At 38.7% G+C, this 22,041-nt stretch overlaps 2 protein-coding genes and 1 pseudogene across 4 annotated transcripts; 2 read left to right on the plus strand and 1 right to left on the minus strand.

Moving 5' to 3' along the window:
* The first annotated feature begins 610 nt into the window (after window positions 1–610).
* LOC122025182 (heavy metal-associated isoprenylated plant protein 39-like) lies at window positions 611–1,508 on the plus strand. 2 transcript variants are annotated; one of them, XM_042583955.1, is made up of 3 exons: window positions 611–767; window positions 883–958; window positions 1,040–1,508. In XM_042583955.1, the coding sequence occupies exons 1-3, from the start codon at window positions 762–764 to the stop codon at window positions 1,387–1,389; spliced, it is 432 nt and encodes a 143-aa protein (XP_042439889.1). In that variant the 5' UTR covers window positions 611–761; the 3' UTR covers window positions 1,390–1,508. The 2 variants fall into 2 exon arrangements, with proteins under 2 accessions (XP_042439889.1, XP_042439888.1); XM_042583954.1 differs by having other exon boundaries at window positions 883–1,508.
* Window positions 1,509–5,363: 3,855 nt separating this feature from the next.
* Window positions 5,364–6,724, minus strand: LOC122023345 (annotated as a pseudogene).
* An 11,441-nt stretch (window positions 6,725–18,165) lies between these two features.
* Window positions 18,166–21,100, plus strand: LOC122022261 (uncharacterized membrane protein At4g09580-like). Of its 2 annotated transcripts, none has more exons than XM_042580213.1 (4): window positions 18,166–18,594; window positions 19,530–19,766; window positions 19,847–20,064; window positions 20,611–21,100. In XM_042580213.1, the coding sequence occupies exons 1-4, from the start codon at window positions 18,346–18,348 to the stop codon at window positions 20,783–20,785; spliced, it is 879 nt and encodes a 292-aa protein (XP_042436147.1). In that variant the 5' UTR covers window positions 18,166–18,345; the 3' UTR covers window positions 20,786–21,100. The 2 variants fall into 2 exon arrangements, with proteins under 2 accessions (XP_042436147.1, XP_042436148.1); XM_042580214.1 differs by having other exon boundaries at window positions 20,675–21,100.
* The last annotated feature ends 941 nt before the right edge of the window (window positions 21,101–22,041 follow it).

A 22,041-nucleotide genomic window follows, 5' to 3' on the forward strand; every position in this document is an offset into this window, starting at 1 on the left:
GACCGGTGGAAAAATTCTGTGGAATTGAACCGGTCAATAGTCAATGGTTAACTGGGATTATCATTTTTTACTAAGAGAATTGGGAACTTTGTACTAGGTACAGTATTATTATCAATTTTGTTAGGAGAATGGGGAACTCAAGATATCAAACTCAACACGGACTAAAGAGTTTACATGAGATATTCTAGAGGTCGAGAACTATGTAGAGAACTCGAGAAATTAAGTAGGATGAAGAAACTCAAAAGGTCAAATCACACGGACTGCTCGCGAGTCCAAACTAGTAGGGTCGATACTGGTAGTATGAAAAAATAATAATAAATTCAGTTAGTTTCTTTGATTAGTTTTGAGGTGATTAGCCTTGTCCTATAGGATTTTTCCACCAGCCATTATAGTAAATCGGAAAGCGCTTACGGCAAGTAGTCAAGAAGTCCAGTATCCTTTAAAATTACATCACATTTAGAATGACAATCTGAGTGCTCTAGTACTATATCATAACCCCGAGGGTAATACTATAGTTAGTATATATATATATATATATATATATATAGCTCTCTCTTTCTTTGTTAAACAAAATGATCCTAGGAAGTTAGGAACGCCCAAACACCTTTTCTTTTATATACCATAGATGGCACAAGACTCCCACACCATAATTGTTTCCTTCACTGTACTCCACTTCAGCTAGACCACATCCATCTTCCTCTTCCTCCTCTTGTTAATTAACTCATTCATTTGCGCCTTTTTGCCCTTCATTCAAGCGATCGATGAAGGTTAGACCGATCTAGTTTGTGTTTCATTATGGTTATATATCTATATGTAGTTCTCTTCGAAGTGTACATATGCTGGTACATTTTTTGTTATTGATCTATGTTTCTTCATTTGCAGAAGATTGTGCTAAATTTGGACATAAACGACGCGAAGGAGAAGCAAAAGGCCATGAAGGTCGTCTCGTCCCTCCCAGGCAAATCTCCCTCTCCTTCTTCTCCCCCTTCCAATTTGACTTATACTAATTGCACCGTACGTGGTTCACTCGATCGGGCAGGAATCGATTCGATAGGAATCGATGTGAATGAAAAGAAAATGACAGTGGTCGGGTCGGTGGATCCCGTTAGCCTCGTGATGAAGCTGAGAAAATCTCGGCACACCGACATCCTCTCCGTCGGCCCCGCAAAGGACGAGGAGGAGAAGGAGGAAGAGGAAGCAATCGAGGTGGAAGTAAAAGAAGAAAAGCAAGAGGAGGAGGCTAAGAAAGAGGTGCCCGACGATGATCAGCAAATGGCAGCAGTGGAGCTTGTGAATCCATACAAAATCTACTACAATCCGTACGATGCCGCACAGTTTTACTATGTGCAAAGTGCTCAAGACAATCCAAATTTTTGCACCATCTTGTGAACATGATCATTAGTTTAATCAGAGGTGCTAATTAAACTGTCTTTTGGCACACGAATAAGCTAAGGGTTTGGAAGGTAGGGACTGTTCATTCTTTTTCAAGGCTGGAAAGTGTTGGTGCATGCTTGGCTTTGGCCTTTGGGGTGTAGTAGCTGCTGCTTGTTTGGAGCTTTGCTGATGGAATCTCTTTTTCTATGTGAAGAATTGCTCACTCTCCAGCAAAATTTTACTCCTGCCCTGATCTTCCATCCATTAGTATTTAGAGTGAAAGCTGTTATTTGACGTACGATTGCACCTATAATCTTCTCAATCCACTTTCTCTAACTTGACCATTTCAAGATAAACTAACAGAGAGAGGATTGCACCTATTTTCTCAGGACCTCACATCAATAGGACTTTCATGCAATGGACTGTCTTGTTGCATGAAGTTGACTTACTATTAAGCTTCTATTATGTCCCTTTTGGCACATGCATAAAAGCTTTGCAGTCAAATGTCATCACATGAACAATAATTAGTCCTTTCTTATTCATACTTTCTCTTGTGTATCAAACTACAAAGGGCATATTCACTAGAGTCGTGACCTAAAAATGTTTGAGGACTTGTTGGTGTAATCATATCATTAGATGGTTTTGATGCTTAGATAAAAGTTTAAGCTATTGTATGTGATGTTTACTAACAAAGTGTAAGTGTGCATGTGCAAGTTACTTGACATCAGTAGTGTAGGTACAATAAGGAAAGTCTGGATAAGTTAAAAATAATCAAATACTCAACAAATGAAAATTTTTATAGGTTAAGAGTGATTAAATGCTATACAGAAAAGAAAGACCTACAAGTAAGACTTCTTTGCAAACGAAATCTAAGGAAAAGATACTCTTAGCAATGAGAGCATTTGTGCAAAAGAAGTTTACTCATGGTCTAGATTAGACCAGGAATATATAAAACTTTAGTTAGTGGTCAATGACACAATTCATGAATGTATTTTGTAACCAATTAAAGCTTGAGAAGCTGATAAGTCAACTCAAGATAAATGAAATGTCAAAAGAGTTTTGTAAAAAAATTCATATAGCTGAACTATCTAGTGAAATAAAATTTAATTATTGTTGTTGTATTCCACTTGATCTCTCTTTCCCTAATTATAACTTTTCTCTTATGCCAAAAGTTTCATTCATAAGAAGAGTAGAAGATATCTAAATTTTGGTCATAGGCTATGATCCTGTCCGAGCGCTGAGTCGATGGACGCTGGGAACGTGGCGCTCTTCGCTGTCCTCGGATGATGGTGTAGACCTCCAATGAACCTGCAAAGAAGCCGAGCCGGGAGGGGTTTCCTGGCGACGACCCTCCGACGCTCAAGTCAGGCAATGAAGAAGAAGATGAGCAAAGTAACGCTACTGTGACTACAGTGATGAGAATCGCATACCTCCGTCGAAGTCTGGGGGTCCTTATATAGGACTCCAGGGAAGCGCGTGCATGCTTCTCGATGCGTGCACGCTTCCCCAAACATACCTCAATAGAGTTGTGTCAGAAAAGCATGTCTGACGTCATTCCGCAATTGTCCGAGCATATCCCTGATGTGTCGGTGGAAACTTCCACCGTACGATACTCTGTCTTGTCCGGCCGCCGACCATGCTGTTTGTCGGCGGCAGGTGTCTCGAGGATGATTGTTACTAGCTGTCCCTTTGCGCCTCTTGCCTATTCCCAGTCTGAGCGGACCATTCTCTCGGCGCTCATGGCCTCCAGGAATGCGCATACCTCGGACTGGGCGGGGAAGCCCTGCTCATGTGCCCGGATGGGATTGCGCCTTATTGTTCTGTGGCTCGGCCGAGCGGCCTGTCCGCTCGGCCCAGAGATTCTTTTACCTTGAGCATCGGAAACCCGACCCTGGTCGGGCTGTCTTTCGTCCGGCCTGGGAGCCCCTTGGCCGGATGTTCGGTTGGTCGAATGCTCGGTCGGCCCCCCAGTCCGCTCGGGGTGACCTCTGTCCACTCGGCACGACCTTGGGGTTGACCCTCTTGGCTATTGATCTCCATGTGTCGTTGACCTCCCGCCAACGAGGGTCCCCCGTCCTTACCACCAGATCAGGCTATATAGTAAGAGTTGGTCGGGGTTTCAAATCATATAAATCCTCTTGTTTGCATTGTTTTTTCACATGTACTGGAAATACTGTTGGAGACACCTTCAAATGAAGTTGAAGGTGCCTCCGAGGCGTCTCCACACTTTCACTATGGAAGGCGCCTTTCATGTATGGAAGACATCTTCGATGAACAGTACGAAGGCGCCTTCGACCAGGCTGAGTTTAGCCGTTGTCAAAGGATAAAGTTTTATCCTTTGACGCCTCGTTGGAGGCGCCTTCCAGTCTGTTGGAGGCGCCTTCCAATTTGTTGGAGGCGTCTTCCAGCCACGGATAACTTTTCCCATGGGTTATAAAAAGACCCCTGGACCTAGGAAATATGGTAACAACTTCTGTATTCATTTCCTAGTTACTTTCCGAACTTACAACGCGTGTAAGAGGCTTCTTCTCCTTCAAAAAAAAAGATATTTAATGTCTTTATTTGTCTTGGATTAACAACCTTTCTAGTTATAACCAAATAACTCTTTTAGCAATATATTTTTTTGTTCATTTATTCTATTTTTTTAATACTACTAATCTGAGTTAAAAATTCGAGAAAAATTTTTCTTAACGGATAGTTCACCTTCCCTCCCTCTAACCTAACTAAGCTAACATATATGTGATAAAGACAAATCAACAGAACTAATTAACCACAATAACAACTAACTAACTAACTTGAACACTATCATCCATTAATGAATGCAAATCCTTCACGTCAGCATTGTGACAATTAATAATATTATATTAAGGCACCTTTTTATTTTTATAAAAAAAACAAAAGCATAATAATGTTTATTCTAAAAACATTCTTCTTTACTAGAATAATTCTCTTGGACTTTCATCTGCTAAGACCTTCACCTCTTGAACTTTCATCTGTTAGACCGGCCAAATTGCAAAAGGCAAGCTTCCTAAAATTTGATCGCCAACAATCTCATTGATTCCACTATTAGGAAAGTTATAGGGTTGGGGATAGATAGCTCGCAAGACTATCGGTGTAGCATGGACGAATCCAAGAATTAAAATTTGCGATGAGCTTGAAATTAATATAACAATCTAGTGCATGAAGCTCTTGTAAATACGGAGTTCTGGAGAAAAATTTTATAATTTTATCACCACACATGCTCATATTATTATGAAAGATATAGTAAATCATATATATAATAAAAAAATCATTATATTACATTACACTCTCCAATAAAACAATTTCAAGGCTGAAACTAAAAGTCTTATCCTCTTTGATAAAATAAGAGTAGCTCTGGTTGGAGATGAAGAAGGATTAGGGTGCTATAGTCAGGCTGGAAAATAACAAAAGAAAAAGAAGAAGAAGGGTTAAATCAAAATTAAATCAATCCCGATTTAAATTAACATATTCCTTATTTTCATATCTATCCGATGAAATTTATTTGACCTCAATCTAATTTCTAAATCATCATCTTCACTACTTCGTGTTTGATGATTCGATTTATTTATTTATTTATTTTGTTAAAAATTAAATACTTAATAAAATTTATATAGATAATAATAATTAAAAAAATTAGGATGAGTTAACAGCCCAAGACAAAGCAAACGAGGTTCCGTCCACAAATTCTTCACTTGGAATGAGATTTAAGAGCATCCACAGTGGTTAAACCTCACTGTGAGCTCCTTCGTTGTCACATCTGTGCCACATCAAAAATTAAAAATCCCATACCTCTTTCCACTATCAAAAAACCTCTCAACAACTTTTTCATGGGTCCCACACTTTTCATTATATATATTTCATTATCTCTTTTTCATATTTACATTTTATATAATTAAATTTTAATAAAATTTAAATTCATAAATTACTAACATAAAATAACTTTCATAATTAAAAAAATTACATAAATATCACAATACATATATCACAATTAATAAATTATTTTTCCACTGATTACAATTATAGCGTGTCCAGATATACTCAACTAAGTCGGCTCGAAGTTGATGATGTAGCTGATTATCACGTAGCTCTTAATTTCTACGGATATATGCTTGAAATTCTTGAGTGGAGCCTTGAAATATTTGTGATTGAGAATCTCCTTCATCGTCCGACCAATTGACTACTGCATCTCCCTCATTCTCAATAATCATGTTGTGCAAAATAATACAGGTATACATGATGTCCTTCAAATTATCCTTGTACCAAAATCGTCCTGGACCTTTTATCATTGCCCATCGTGATTGGAGCACCCCAAATGCCCTCTCGACATCTTTTCTCGCAACCTCCTGTCGTTCCTTAAATATTTTTCTTTTAGGATCCTGGGACATGGAAAGCTCTTGACGAAAGTAGCCCATTCTGGATAGATCCCATCGGTCAGATAGTATCCTTTTGTATATTGTGTATTATTAATCGTGAAATTAACCTCTGGTGCATTCCCTTGTAAGACGTCGTTGAATAATGGTGATTCATTAAGCACATTGATATCATTGCGTGACCCTGCAATCCCAAAAAAGGCATGCCATATCCACAAGTCCGAAGATGCAACGGCTTCGAGCACAATTGTTGGGACGCCATGATCTCCTCGAGTAAACTGACCTTTCCAAGCGACGGGGCAATTTTTCCATTGCCAATGCATACAATCAAGACTGCCCAACATGCCAGGGAAACCATGTCTCTGCTCATGCATTTCAAGCAAGTGTTGGATATCAGCAGCATTAGGTCTTCTTAAATATTGGGCACCAAACACTTCAATTACACATCGGCAAAAGTTGAATAAACATTGGATGGCAGTTGTTTCAGCAATCCGTAGATACTCATCATAATGATCAGCAGGGGCTCCATACGCCAATTGACGAATAGCCGCTGTGCATTTCTGAAGTGGTGACAAACCTTTTTTCCCTGCTGCATCGACCTTCCATTGAAAATATTCGGAATGATTTTTCACGGCATCAACTATACGAAGGAATAACTCTTTTTTCATTCGAAATCGACGTCGAAATATGTCATCAGGATATACCGGATCATCAGAAAAGTAATCATTGAAAAGACGAGCATGCCCAACTTCACGATCCCGATTCAAATACCTTCTCCTCTGTGTTCTACTGGAAGAACTTTGAGCTCTTTGATGTACCGTTTGTCGCTGCTCATATAGTTGGAGCATTCTTCGTTCATCTATATCCTCCGCATCTTCCGCCAATTCATTTCTCCAGAATTCCTGAAGCATAGATCGATCTGGATTGTGAGTCATTGGAAATAAATCAAGATATTTTTGTGGTTGAAAAATATAGAGAATTGAGGAAAGAAATAGAAAGCAAAGATAACAAGGAGATGAATGAAAAATATAAAATCGATCATGTATTTATAAAAAAATAAATTAAAAAAATAATAATTATGACCGTTGAACAACGGCTAAAAATTAGCCGTTGTCCAACGGCTGTTCTCACTGAAATGAGAAGCAGATTTAATTATTAAGTTTTTTGTTTTTTTTTAATTATTAAATAAAGAAAAAATGAAAAAGATGAAGAAGCGGCTCCACAGCGACGGAGCCGTTCTTCATTTTAATCAAAAAACCTCCCTCCACCATGGGAGGGAGGTTTTTCATCCCATCCACGTCACAGTGGGAGCTCGGAAGAGCTCCCACTGTGGTTGCTCTAACTATTAAGATGGAGATCCATCCGAATAATCTGGACCCAATTAAAATAGTCTTTTTTTAGTTTTTTCCTAATAATTGTTTACTTTTATTTTTTAATATTTCATTATTATTATATTAATATTACGTTATTAGGTATATAAATCAGCTTAATTTTTAAAATATAATATGATTTAGCCTTAAGAAAATTATAAATTCAAGACCATCTGAATCAATTCAAATCTAAACGGATCCTAACACAATCCAAAAATTCTTAATTCGAACTTAAAAATCTCCAATTCTAATATAATATTTTTCAGATTGACTCGGATCGAATTAACAAATTATATTTATTTTTGACACCCTAGATTGGCTCATCCAAGCTAATCAATCCAATCAACCCTATCTAGATCAACTAAACTAACCAGCTTTTCTGAATTGACAAGCCTATTTAATCATAATTTAAACCGACCAACATGATCTAATCAATTTGTTTTGACAACCCCTCTTAACTTTTTGAGCAACACCGTCAACTTAGCAATCTTGACGACTCTACATTCTTTAGGAGTAAATTACGAGGACATTTGTCCTATCACAGCGTGAGGCAGGGGCGTAGTCAGGATTTTTGATTAGAAGAGACAATTTTAAAAAATTCATGAAACAAGAAAGGAATAACTTACAACTCTTGGAAGATCATTGTTTTTGAGAAAAATAGAGAAGATAAAATAGAGAGGAAAAAGTAAAAAAAAAAAAAAGAACTTTACTTTCTTCGTTAGAAACCTTGACTAGCTTCGGTGAGCTCGGCAATAACACAAGGAGAAAAGGTAAGATAAAACATGATTATTTTGTTGTGCCAATAAAATCTTAAAAAAATACCAGAAGAGGAAGAAGATAGGGGGGTTGATGGCTGCTTGATCTTGTTGCTAAAAGAGGACAGCAACTGGTATTGCATTTCTTGCTTATAGGAGAAGAGAAAGGAGAAGAAAAAAACTCTTGTGCTTTAAAAAGGAGAGGAAAAAATTATAGGTTTACTAACATTGGAGAAGAGAAGGAGAAGAAGCAAATGAGGAAGAAGAGGAAAAAAAATAAAAGAGAGGAATGGACGAAGGGGTGACATACGGTACGGTTGGGGTGTAACATGCATAGGGAGAAGAGGGAGAGAAAAAAAAATGAAAAGTTTCGTCAAAAATATCCTAATTCTTTTTAAATCGTTCGAACTCGTTTAAATATTAAACTTAGTTTGGTCATAACTCAACTTCAAATCAATTTCAATTTGAACCAACATAATACTTATCTTCATATCTATCCGTTAAATTTAGTTCAAACTCGATTTAATTTTAATTTAACTTCCTTACTTTGTGTCCTATAATTTAGTTTATCCGTTTATTATTATATATTTTATTTTTAAAATTCAATACTTAACGGTGTTCGACATTGAATGGAAATGAATCAATTACTCAAAGTGAGGATAAGCACTTTATATATATATAGATATATATAATTTTTTAATAAAATATGAGTAGGGAGGATAAGCACTTTATATATATATATGTTTTAATAAAATATGAGAGGGGGTGGTCGCACCCCTTCTCCTTAAGGTGGCTACGCCCCTAGCGTGAGGTACTATGCGCGCTTCCAAATTTATTCTGATAGTCGATAAAAATTTTTTGTGGAGCTGAATCGGTCACCTCTAAGACTTAATATATTCAAAAAATTGAATATATATACAAATCTGTTAGTTAGAGCTCTAGAGCCAATCATTTGATGATTGTATGGACTCATGTATATCATACTCTTGTATATTAATAAAGGCATTTGTTTGGTTATTATACTTATTTATATTAGTGCCAAATAGACTAAGTATAATAGCGTCCTTGAGTAGAAGGTTCATACCTATATCAATCGATTAGTTGAATCGATAGTGAGATGATATAGGGAACACTACTCTAAATCATTCCTAGTCGAGTATTAGCATTCAGGGACAATGTTAATACAATAAGACTAGCATGTAGGTCAGCTCGATGACTTGATCTCACAAGTCATGGATATAGAGATATCAAGCTGACACATGGGTATGCATTAGAGAATGTATACTGAATGACCCGCCATGAGAAAGTATCATGGATCGTTATATGAGTGTCATATACTTTCTCATGTGGCTATTAGTATGACTATTAGTCCTTAGACCTGAAGTCACCATGGATCCCTACATAAGGAGTTATGCACTTTAGTTTCGTCAAACGTCACCCGTAACTGGGTGGACTATAAAGGCGATTACTGGGTATATAACGAATTATGTAGAGGGATGTGAGTGATGTAGATGGAATCTATCCCTCCCATATGACGGGAGCGACATCGCGCGGTATTCTTGATAGAGTGAGACCACTAAGTGCATGACCATGCCCAAATGAGTCAACATTAGATGTTGAGCTCATTTGATCGAGTGAGTGTACTTGGAGTTCAAGATTTAGATTGATTAGAGGATGACACGGTCTATGCCTCATATTGATCAATTTAGATGTCTAGGATAGAAGGACACTTGTCATTATTTTGTGAGTAGTCACAATTGGTAGTCACAAGGTGATGTCGGATCTCGACATTCTTGTAACTTGGGTAGTAATGATGTGTTGCTAGATACCGCTCATTACTTATGCTCCTAAATGGGTTTAGGGCATTGCCAACGTTACAAGAACCTATAGGGTCACACACTTAGGACAATTAGGTGGAGATTAGGTTCATATGATGAACCAAGAGGATTAGATTCATTTGATGAATCAAATTAGATTAAGAGTAATCCTAATTGGGCTAACTTGAGTTCGACTCAAGTTGATTCATGTGTTAAATGAGTCTAATTTAGATTTTGACTCATTGAATCAATTTAATTTAATGAATTAGATTCATTATATTAAGTTGGCTCGAATCAAATGGTTGGATTAGATCCACCATGGTAGAGATTGAGTCAAGTTTGACTTGACTTGAGAAGGAAGACCAAAGGTCAATTTTGACTTGACCTTTTGCCACCTCATTGGTGAGTTGGCATTAGGTGGACCAATAATGATGTTCCACATCATCATGGGTGCCACCTCATGGAAGTGACAAAGTCACTCTCTTAATGATTTCATATTAATTGCAATTAATGCAATTAATGTGATTTTATGGTTTCATATTAATTGCAATTAATGCAATTAATGTGAATTTTGAAATGTGGCCGGCCACTTTGTTTTGGGTGAAGAAATTCATTTTTCATTCATTTGTGTGCATCTTCCTCCTTCTCCCTCTCAAGCTCTCCCTCTCCCTCTCCTCCCTTGGCCGAACCACATAGGTGCTAGCACACCTTGGTTTTTGGTCATTTCCATCTAGTGTGTCCGTGTGGATACTTCTAGAGGACGGTCTTGAGATCCGGCATCATTTGGACGAGCGGGAACGCGAAGGGCATCGCATCAAAGGTATAAATGGTTTATCCTTATATAGATCTACTGTAAATTAAAGTTTTTCAAACTCGTACTCGTATTTTCGTTCGGTTTTACCTTGCACGAGATCCGTGGCTTGGGCGATTCGGGATTTCCGCGACGCGAAAAGCGGTTTTCGCGGCCCGAAAAACTCAACAGTGGTATCAGAGCCACGTGCAAGGCTTGTACGAGTTTATTTTTATTTTTATGAAAAATAAAACCTTCTGTGATTTTCTGTAAAAATTAGTTTTTTATGATTTTATGGGTAATTTTTCCATAGAAGCGAAGCACAAGTGTCTCGGCACTTGTAGGCTTCGGCTACCGGAAAGATCTTTCAAAACCGGCTTCGTTTTGCCCCAAATCCTTTTGGGACAACGAGCTTGGGTGCCATTAGATCGCAAAGGAGCAACTCACGATGGTTAGATCGTGGGTAGGGGTACTGCCCCTAACCCCGCAAGGGGATTTGCTCCGCGATTGCACTCGAAATCGCTAAAAACGAACCCGCCGGGAAGATTTTTCCGAAACGGCAATGTCTCGACCCAAATCGTTTTGGGACAGCGGGTTTAGGCGCTGTTGGATTGCAAAGGAACCCTCGCGATGGTTAGATCGCGGGTAGGGGCGATGCCCCTGGGCCCCGCAAGGGGATCCGTTCCGCGATTGCGCCCGAAGCCGCTAAACGGGACCGCCGGGAAATTTTATTCGTAAAATTGTAAAAATTAATTTTAAAATTATAAAAAATTATGAAAATATATAATTTTGAATTATATATATTAATTTGTGATAGTCATGGCCCAAAGCCCAATATGATTGGTTGTGTTGTAATTCATAATACGGCCTGCGTGCCGTTATGTGTTTGCGAGTGTTGTATTATATTCGCGACCTGCGTGTCGTGCCTTCTCATATTTTCTTGTTGTAAATTAGATTTAGACTCGAATGTAACTCGAGTTTCAAATTGTAATGTACAAATTGGAGCGGTGGAGGGTCCACACGAGACGGAGTTCCGAGGCGGGCACGAGCAACACAAGGTGGTCAAAGGGAGGCGCTTGGAGAAGCTGTTGACCCTAGGTTGACCAATCGATCTTCTCATTGGCTTGAGAAGATCGTAGTAGGGTCATGACTAAATCACAAATAGATTAATTAATTAATTATTATGTATTTGATGCATGTTTAATAATTAATTAATTAATTAGTGCCTTAACGATTAGATTAGATCTAAGTCGTGCACATGATGCACCCTTGCGATTAGATTAGATCTAAGTCGTGCACAAGATGCATTCTTCTCGATTAGATTAGATCTAGATCGAACCAACTCTAAAATGCCTAACCGTGCCGTGATACCTATCACTACCTCGATCACATGTATTGTTGAATCTGCCAAAGCAGAGTAATACATATTATCTTGCTAGGGTACGGAGGGACAATCTTGGTCCCGCCTATCAACGCATGGGTGAATACAAACTCAATTAGATTGAGTATTCCTAGTTGCTCGGTTAGATCGAGTCAACTATAGGCATTCTTCTAATAGTTGGAAAGATAGGTCAATATCACATCTAACTCTCGGGCATAGCCAAAGCTAACTCGAGTTTTAATATAAATGCGGATATTGATCCTATAAACAAGAGTTGCATAGAGATGTAATTGGTAATCGTTACCTACCGATCATACTAAGCCTTGGGCGTATTAGCCAAAGCTAACTCAAGGGTTAGTATGATGTGGATCTTGTCCCACAAGAATTATAGAATTCAGTGGGAGCATCATTTAATTAAAAGGCCTAATTAAATGATTTTTAAAGAATATGATATTTATTTCTGCAAATTTTCTGTTGTAGATAACCATGACGTCAAACACGAATTCCTTCTCCCGCGATCCGTCATTGAGAAGGACAAGCTCAACGAGCGAATTTCCTGGTACAGGAACTTGAGAATAGTTCTCACCCGGGAGCGTAAACTGGAGCAGCCCATTCGGAGGCTCCTCCCGCCAATGCCCCGTGAGCCGACAAAAATGCTTACAAGAAGCATCAAGACGACGCATTAGATGTGTCTCTAATGCTCGCGACCATGAACTCGGAGCTTGAAGCAACATGAGTTGATGAACGCTACGATATGGTTGAACATCTTTGTCACCTATATCAAGGACAAGCAAGGCAATCGGAAGAGGAACTCCAAAGAATACCTAGAAGATCTTAAGAAGAAGAGAAATAAGATTTCTACTCAGGTATAAATGTTATAGAAGTCAACCTCTATTTCTTCATCGTGGGTATTAGATACTGGATGTGCTTGCACATTTGTACTAATGTACAATCGCTGAGAGGCATTGACGAAGGGTGAGATAGACCTACGAGTAGGCAATGGAGCACGAGTTTGCTATTGCTATAGGAACTTATCATCTATCTGCCCTCCGGGCTTGTACTAGATTTAGATGATTGTTGTTATGTGCCCGCTTTTACTAAGAACATAGTTTCGTTTCTTGTTTAGACAAGAAAGGGTACTCTTTATAATAAAAGACAAATGTTGTTCGCTTATTTGAAAGATATGTTCTATTGTAGTGCACCACTAATAAACGGACTCTATATTCTAGACCTTGAGAGCCCTATCTATAACATTAGTACCAAGAGGTTCAAGTCAAATGACATGAACCAAACATACCTCTAGCACTGTCGCTTAGGTCATATAAATGACAAGCGCTTATCCCAGCTCCATAAGGATGGTTTGCTGGACTCATTTGATTTAGAATCATATGAGATATACGAGTCATGCCTACGAGGCAAGATGACCAAGACCCCCTTTAGTGGGCATAGCGAGAGAGCAACTGATTTGTTAGGACTCATACATAGTGATGTATGTGGCCCTTTCAATGTTGCTGCTAGAGGCGGTTATAGATACTTCATCACATTTACTAATGATTTTAGTAGATACGGTTATGTGTACTTGATGACACATAAGTCTGAATCCTTTAAAAAGTTCAAAGAATTCAAGAATGAAGTACAAAACCAGCTTGGCAAGAGTATTAAGGTACTTCGATCAGATCGAGGTGGTGAATACTTAAGCCATGAGTTTCGTGACTACTTAGCTGAGTGTGAGATTTTATCTCAACTCACTCCTCCTGGAACACCACAGTGGAATGGTGTATCCGAAAGGAGGAATCGTACCTTATTAGATATGGTGCGATCTATGATGAGTCACACAGATCTTCCGACATATCTATGGGGATATGCTCTAGACACGGCAGCTTTCATACTCAACCGAGTTCCATCAAAGGCCGTGATAAAGACATCATATAGGATATGGACTGGGAGAGATGCCCAGGTGTCTTTCATGAGGATTTGGGGTTGTGAGGCTTACGTTCACGTCAGTCTCGGACAAGTTAGGACCCAACCGACAAGTGCTATTTCATCGGATATCCCAAGGAAACTAAGGATATTACTTCTACATTCGACAAGGTAGTTGTGGCAAAGACGGGGTCTTTCTAGAAAGGGACTTTGTTTCTAGAAAGACTAGTGGGCGCGCTTCGATCTTGAAGAAGTTCAAGATGCGAACAATAGCACGAATGCCTCGATGGAAATTGAACCGAACCACAAAGTGTTGTGGATGATGTTGTTCCACAAGGAGTTGAGGAACAACAACCAGTTCAAGTAGACATACCTCTTCGCAGGTCCGATAGGGTACGTCGTCACCGAGAGATACTCATTTCTCTTGTCTGACCATGATGACATTGTGCTCATAGAGGATGAGCCTACCACCTATCAAGAAGCTGTGATGAGACCAGATTCTGAGAAATGGCTAGAAGCCATGAGATCCGAGATAGAATCCATGTACACCAACCAAGTATGGACTTTGGTTGATCCACCTGAAGGGGTAAAACTCATTGGGTGCAAGTGGGTCTTTAAGAGAAAGACTGACATGGATGGACTTATCTATAAGGGTCGCTTGGTAGCTAAAGGTTTCAAGCAGATTAATGGTATTGACTATGATGAAACCTTTTCTCCAGTGGCGATGTTTAAGTCCATTCGGATCATGCTTGCTATTGCAGCCTACCATGACTATGAGATATGACAGATGGATGTCAAAACCACGTTTCTGAATGGAAACCTACTCGAGGATGTGTACATGACACAACCTGAGGGTTTTGTAGATCCACAGCATACTAGTAGAGTATGCAAGCTGCATAGGTCCATTTATGGACTAAAGCAAGCTTCTCAGAGCTGGAATCTTCGATTCGATGATGCGATCAAACAGTTTGATTTCATCAAGAACGAAGATGAGCCTTGTGTCTACAAGAAGGTTGTAGGGGACATAGTTGTCTTCCTCATATTATATGTGGATGACATACTACTCATTGGGAAGGACATCCCTATGCTTCAGTCTGTCAAGACCTGGCTAGGGAGTTGCTTCTCAATGAAGGACTTAGGTGAGACATCCCGCATTCTAGGGATACAGATCTATAGAGATAGATCTAAAAGATTGCTTGGCCTAAGTCAGAGTACATATATTGACAAGGTACTCCTTCGGTTTGCCATGCAGAACTCTAAGAAGGGATTTCTGCCGATGTCACATGGTGTGAGTCTTCAAGACTCAAGGTCCCTCTTCTAGAGAGAGAGACCGCATGGATCGATCCCTTATGCCTCGGCCATAGGATCGATCATGTACGCCACGCCTGTGTACTCGACCGATGTCTCGTATGCTTTGAACATGACGAGAAGATACCAGTCTGAAACCGGATAGCGGTCAAGAATATTCTTAAGTACTTACGAAGGACTAAAGAATATTTCTTGATATATGGAGGCAATGATGAGCTAACTGTAAAGGGTTACAGTGATGCCAGCTTTCAGACCGATCAGGATGATTACCGATCGCAGTCAGGGTTCGTATTTTGCATTAATGGTGGTGCTGTCAGCTGGAAGAGTTCGAAGCTGATTCTACAACAGAAGCCGAGTATATTGCTGCATCAGAGGTAGCAAAGGAGGCAGTTTGGATCCGCAAGTTCATCACTGAACTTGGGGTGGTTCCTAGCATCGCTGACCTAGTTGAGCTCTATTGTGACAACAATGGAGCTATAGCACAGGCGAAGGAACCTCGCTCACACCAGCGGACCAAGCACATACTACGGCGCTTCCATCTCATTCGAGAGATTATCGATAGAAGAGATGTGAAGATTTGCAGAGTACCTACAGAGGCTAACATCGCAGATCCCTTGACCAAGGCTTTGGCACAGAGGAAGCATGATGGTCACACTAGGTCTTTAGGCCTTAGAGCCTATACTGATTGACACTAGTACTAGTGGGAGATTGTTAGTTAGAGCCCTAGAGCCAATCATTTGATGATTGTATGGACTCATGTATATCATATTCTTGTATATTAATAAAGACATTTGTTTGGTTATTATACTTATTTATATTAGTGTCAAATAGACTAAGTATAATAGCGTCCTTGAGTAGAAGGTTCATACCTATATCAATCGATTAGTTGAATCGATAGTGAGATGATATAGGGAACACTACTCTAAATCATTCCTAGTCGAGTATTAGCATTCAGGGACAATGTTAATACAATAAGACTAGCATGTAGGTCAGCTCGATGACTTGATCTCACAAGTCATGGATATAGAGATATCAAGCTGACACATGGGTATGCATTAGAGAATGTATACTGAATGACCCGCCATGAGAAAGTATCATGGATCGTTATATGAGTGTCATATACTTTCTCATGTGGCTATTAGTATGACTATTAGTCCTTAGACCTGAAGTCACCATGGATCCCTACATAAGGAGTTATGTACTTTAGTTTCGTCAAACGTCACCCGTAACTGGGTGGACTATAAAGGCGATTACTAGGTATGTAACAAATTATGCGGAGGGATGTGAGTGATGTAGATGGAATCTATCCCTCCCATATGACGGGAGCGACATCGGTATTCTTGATAGAGTGAGACCACTAAGTGCATGGTCATGCCCAAATGAGTCAACATTAGATGTTGAGCTCATTTGATCGAGTGAGTCTACTTGGAGTTCAAGATTTAGATTGATTAGAGGATGACACGGTCTATGCCTCATATTGATCAATCTAGATGTCTAGGATAGAAGGACACTTGTCATTATTTTGTGAGTAGTCATAATTGGTAGTCACAAGGTGATGTCGGATCTCGACATTCTTGCAACTTGGGTAGTAATGATGTGTTGCTAGATACCGCTCATTACTTATGCTCCTAAATGGGTTTAGGGCATTGCCAACGTTACAAGAACCTATAGGGTCACACACTTAGGACAATTAGGTGGAGATTAGGTTCATATGATGAACCAAGAGGATTAGATTCATTTGATGAATCAAATTGGATTAAGAGTAATCCTAATTGGGCTAACTTGAGTTCGACTCAAGTTGATTCATGTGTTAAATGAGTCTAATTTAGATTTTGACTCATTGAATCAATTTTATTTAATGAATTAGATTCATTATATTAAGTTGGCTCGAATCAAATGGTTGGATTAGATCCACCATGGTAGAGATTGAGTCAAGTTTGACTTGACTTGAGAAGGAAGACCAAAGGTCAATTTTGACTTGACCTTTTGCCACCTCATTGGTGAGTTGGCATTAGGTGGACCAATAATGATGTTCCACATCATCATGGGTGCCACCTCATGGAAGTGACAAAGTCACTCTCTTAATGGTTTCATATTAATTGCAATTAATGCAATTAATGTGATTTTATGGTTTCATATTAATTGCAATTAATGCAATTAATGTGAATTTTGAAATGTGGCCGGCCACTTTGTTTTGGGTGAAGAAATTCATTTTTCATTCATTTGTGTGCATCTTCCTCCTTCTCCCTCTCAAGCTCTCCCTCTCCCTCTCCTCCCTTGGCCGAACCACATAGGTGCTAGCACACCTTGGTTTTTGGTCATTTCCATCTAGTGTGTCCGTATGGATACTTCTAGAGGACCGGCGCTTGACGGTCTTGAGATCCGGCATCATTTGGACGAGCGAGAACGCGAAGGGCATCGCATCAAAGGTATAAATGGTTTATCCTTATGTAGATCTACTGTAGATTAAAGTTTTTCAAACTCGTACTCGTATTTTCGTTCGGTTTTACCTTGCACGAGATCCGTGGCTTGGGCGATTCGGGATTTCCGCGACGCGAAAAGCGGTTTTCGCGGTCCGAAAAATCCAACAAAATCAAGTTAAACAATCATTTTAACAGTTTGATTTATTTAAAGATCGATTTGATTTAGTTTGATGATTTTTTTATTTGGCATTAGGTCAGTGTTTTAAACCAACTAATCCTACGAATGATTGATTCAGTCTCATAGAAATTTTCTATCGACCATCAATCTCACAAAATTTTCTACCGATCATCATATAAATCATGAAGATTTATTCAGACGATCAGTATTCTTATCTAAGAATACGCTTTTCACGAGAGAAAAAATCTTTAACAATACACCACAACTAAGATTTGAGATTTGAATCTTAATCCCTTGATTTTCCATTGAAAACCCAATCATTAGGCCATTGTCCCGCGCTAACTGGGTGAGCTTTGAATAATATAGGGCGTTATTTATTTGGAAATGATGTTTAATACTTTAATGAAAACGAAAGAGGAAATAAAAATGATTTCTCTCTCCGCTTTTGCCTGGCCGTATATTAAAATTAGGGTTCGCGAGCCCAAGTTGAAGCCTTTGCGGTACGCTCCCCCGTTTCTTCCGTTCCGCTTCTTCAGTCCTCGCGCATTGCATCTTTTCCTGTTTGTCTCGGACCAATCCCGCCCATGTCTGTGCTTCTCTGTGCGATCTCGACCTTCGGTTGATCCATTCGCGGAGCCATGACGTACCAGGCTCGCAATGCCGATACCGGCCTGATCCTCGGCGCGAAGCTGGGGGATGGCCGGGCGAATGGCGATTATGTGAGGCTGGGTGGGGGAGAGCCCGTCGGGTTTGTGGCGGAGCCTCCCGATTCCGGTCCTAGGATATGGAATTCGCTCGGGCGGTGGGTGAAGGTGGCTCTCTGCATTTGCTTGTTTGCTGCGACTGTGCCGCTCGTCGTCTTCGCCGGCCCTTGGATTCTCAAAAAGGTCTCACCTTTCGTCTAATACTACTGTTCGTTTGGATAGATCAATGTTGGATTTCTTTGTTTCAGTCGTTGGAAGACGATCTGGTCGATTATTCTTCTTCGTACGCACAATCCTCAGTGTTAGGGTTGCCCTGAGGGAAACTTTTTGGTGTCATATAATTAGTTTCTTGACAGACATCGATATCAAAGATCGTTTCCATAGAAAATAATCTCTATGGGGAGCCAAAAGAGAAGAGACGTTACTTTAAGACATTCTAAGATCTTGATTAACAATGATAATAGGATGTTGACAATTAACAATTTGCATTGTACGACTGTTGAGTTCATTTGATCATGATATTCAAGTGTTGAATGCTTGTTGTATGACCTCAACAACAAACAGAAAACCATTTGGCCAACTACTTGATTCATGGATTTATTCCACTTCAAAACACTGCATCATGCCATATAAATACTTCTTAAGTGCTGGTTATGGAATCACAAGAGTGATTGTGATCAAATTTAATATTATCTTTCTTATAAATTAAATTTAGTTGGATTCAATGAGCCACAATCCTTCTTTTTCTCATACCATTCACTTTGCAAATCCGAATGTAAGTCATCCAAACATTTTTGATGTGATAGAACGTTTTGAACCCCTCCATAGTAGCTGTTTGATCTGGAACTTAGTTGTTAAGTAGACCTTATGATGTCCAATATTATCATTGAAGTAATTAGGGATTGTTACTTTGTTCTTCTTTTTAAATTTAACTGCTAGGAGTTTAATGTGTTTCGAAATATGGATGTAGCTACAGTTTAAATGTATAATTATTGGCAAATCATTTTACCAAATCTTAAACTAGACTGCATTTTCTCACTTGAAAAATAATCTTCAAAACTAGACAGAATTTTCTATATATTCCTTGCTTGCACTGATAGATTTTATGCTTCTGGCAGGTGGTTATTCCTGTTTTGGACTGGGAAATGGCATCCTTTAGCAGACTAACACTTGCTCTATTACTTTTTGCTACAATCGCATTGTTTCCAACTCTTCTGTTGCCCTCATCACCCTCTATGTGGTTAGCAGGGACGACATTCGGTTATGGTTATGGTTTTCTGCTGATTATGTCTGGGATGATAATAGGCATGTCATTGCCTTTTATTATTGGTTCATTATTCCATCACCAAATACACGTTAGTCTCTGCTTCTGATCTACTTCAGTATCACTTGTAATTCTTAAGATACTTATGTAACTTCGGTCGTTACTTCTTAGAAATGGTTAGAGAAATGGCCCAAGAAAGCATCTTTTGTAAGATTAGCTGGTGAAGGAGATTGGTTTCACCAGTTCCAATCTGTCATCTTGATCAGGGTCTCTCCATTTCCATATATAATTTTCAATTACGCTGCAGTTGCTACCAATGTTAGATATGGTCCATATATCTCAGGTTCAATGGTAGGAACCATGCATGAGATCTTTATTGCAATTTACAGGTTAGTAAATCTCCTCGCGGATCTGCTCTAGTAAACTATATCAGTTTTTTATTCGTGCTGCTATTATCTTCTCCTTTGCAGTATGTGATAGGGTCATATAGATTCACAGTCTACATGTTTAGATTTCATGATCAACTTGTAGTCTGTTTATTTACACCTAGTCATTATTCATACATTACCTTAGTTTCTATTCCTTTGAGAAGTAAACTGAATGCTGTTGCCAACATCTCCAAATGGCACTGGTTTAATGGTTTCATAACTATCCTTTAGTGCGTGAATTTTGCATTTGTGACTATGTAGTGAACCAAAAGGTTATCTGTGACCAGACGACTTAAATGAGATTTAGGCACTTGTTTTCCTGTTTTCATGTGTTTCATTATTATTATTATTTTTTATCTTTTACTTTCCAAATTTAATATGGTAAATGTGCTTTTACGAGTCAAATTAAATTATGCCATGTAATGTGACAGATGCTTTTGCAGAAATTTGTTCCTCTTCGAAAACTAACATTGTTTCATTCTCCTTACAACTTGTTTACATGAGCAGTGGGAGGCTATTTCAAAGCTTAGCAGATGCAACTGATGATGGTGGTTTCTTTTCTTTGGAACAGATTATCTACAATATAGTTGGCTTTTCCATTACTGCCGGTGCCACTGCAGCTATTACCATCTACGCTAAGCGAACTCTTCAAACTCTTCGAGTGGAGGATGAGCTTAGCTAGAATAGAACAGTTTGCTAAAAGATACTCAAAACTGCTAATCACATTCAGTTTGAGGTTTGTTGTGTATTTATGACCAGTTGTGAGTTCTGAAATACAGGTTTCCTGGTTGGAGCTATACCATACTAAGCTCGACTACGGGAAGATACATACAGAGTTGCAAGTTATTAGTAGTGCATTTTCTCAATCACATTCTTTTGTAAATGTCAGAAGCTTTTGTTGTATCTACGATCGCTAAGGACTAAATGTCCCAATGGGAGGGATGTATACTTGGAATTGTTTGTAGGAGCAAGTTCTTTTAGGATTTTTGTTGTTTCAGCTCAAGTCACAAACTGTGTTTATGTCTGCGTTAGCTATGATTTTTGATAGTATTATTTAGTGAGTGAATTGCTGTGCAGAGTTATATGGAATGAGACTGTTTTTATTTATTTCTTTTCCTTTTATAATTCTTTCTTATTTTTGTTTCACTGGCTTCTAAGTGTTCAAAATTGGGGGTTATTTGACATAAATCTTTTTTTATTAGTTGATCAAATAAGTTAATTTTACGTTCATTGAAAAAGTTTGAAAAACCTTAAAAGGCCAAAAGCTTACAAATGGACTAGATACGCGCCATGAGGGTTTAAGTACAAAATCACTAAGTTCTTGAAATAGATCTAGTTCTTGTCTTTAAGATGACTCCACTACTTGTTTGGGAAGACAGACATGAGTTTTGTATATGCCCTTGGAAGTGAACCTTCTCTTCTTTTATTTCATTCATCCTTCTTCTCGACACGAGGATGATTGATTGTGTGAACGTAAACTCCTAGCTGAGTGAAACTCAACCTTATACTAAGTAGTACACAATTAACTAATACTAAATAAACCTTCTACTAATAAATTTCATAAACTTCAACGCTTTCTTCAACTAACATTCTTATATTAACTTCAAAAATTTTACATTCTTTTAACACTTTCTTCTAATCTAAGGATAGAAACTCTTGATGTCCTTTCGACTGACATTCTTATTTCTTAGCGCCATCTTTTTTACAAGGTGTGTTAATCTTAACTTTGTCATTTCATGATGCTTCTTTGAACTCGAAGGATGATGAGCATCCACCTTTTTGTGGCTTTTCTTATTCATATCTTCCTTCGCAACAAAAACTATACTTTTTAGATTGTTCTATTTCACAAAAGAATTCATCTATTTTAGTAAAAGATGAGTCATGAATACCTTATATACATCTATCAATCATGCAAAAATGATGGGGAAATACCTCTAG

This window comes from Zingiber officinale, chromosome 9B (assembly GCF_018446385.1).
Source record: "Zingiber officinale cultivar Zhangliang chromosome 9B, Zo_v1.1, whole genome shotgun sequence".
NCBI classification, from domain to species: Eukaryota; Viridiplantae; Streptophyta; class Magnoliopsida; order Zingiberales; family Zingiberaceae; genus Zingiber; species Zingiber officinale.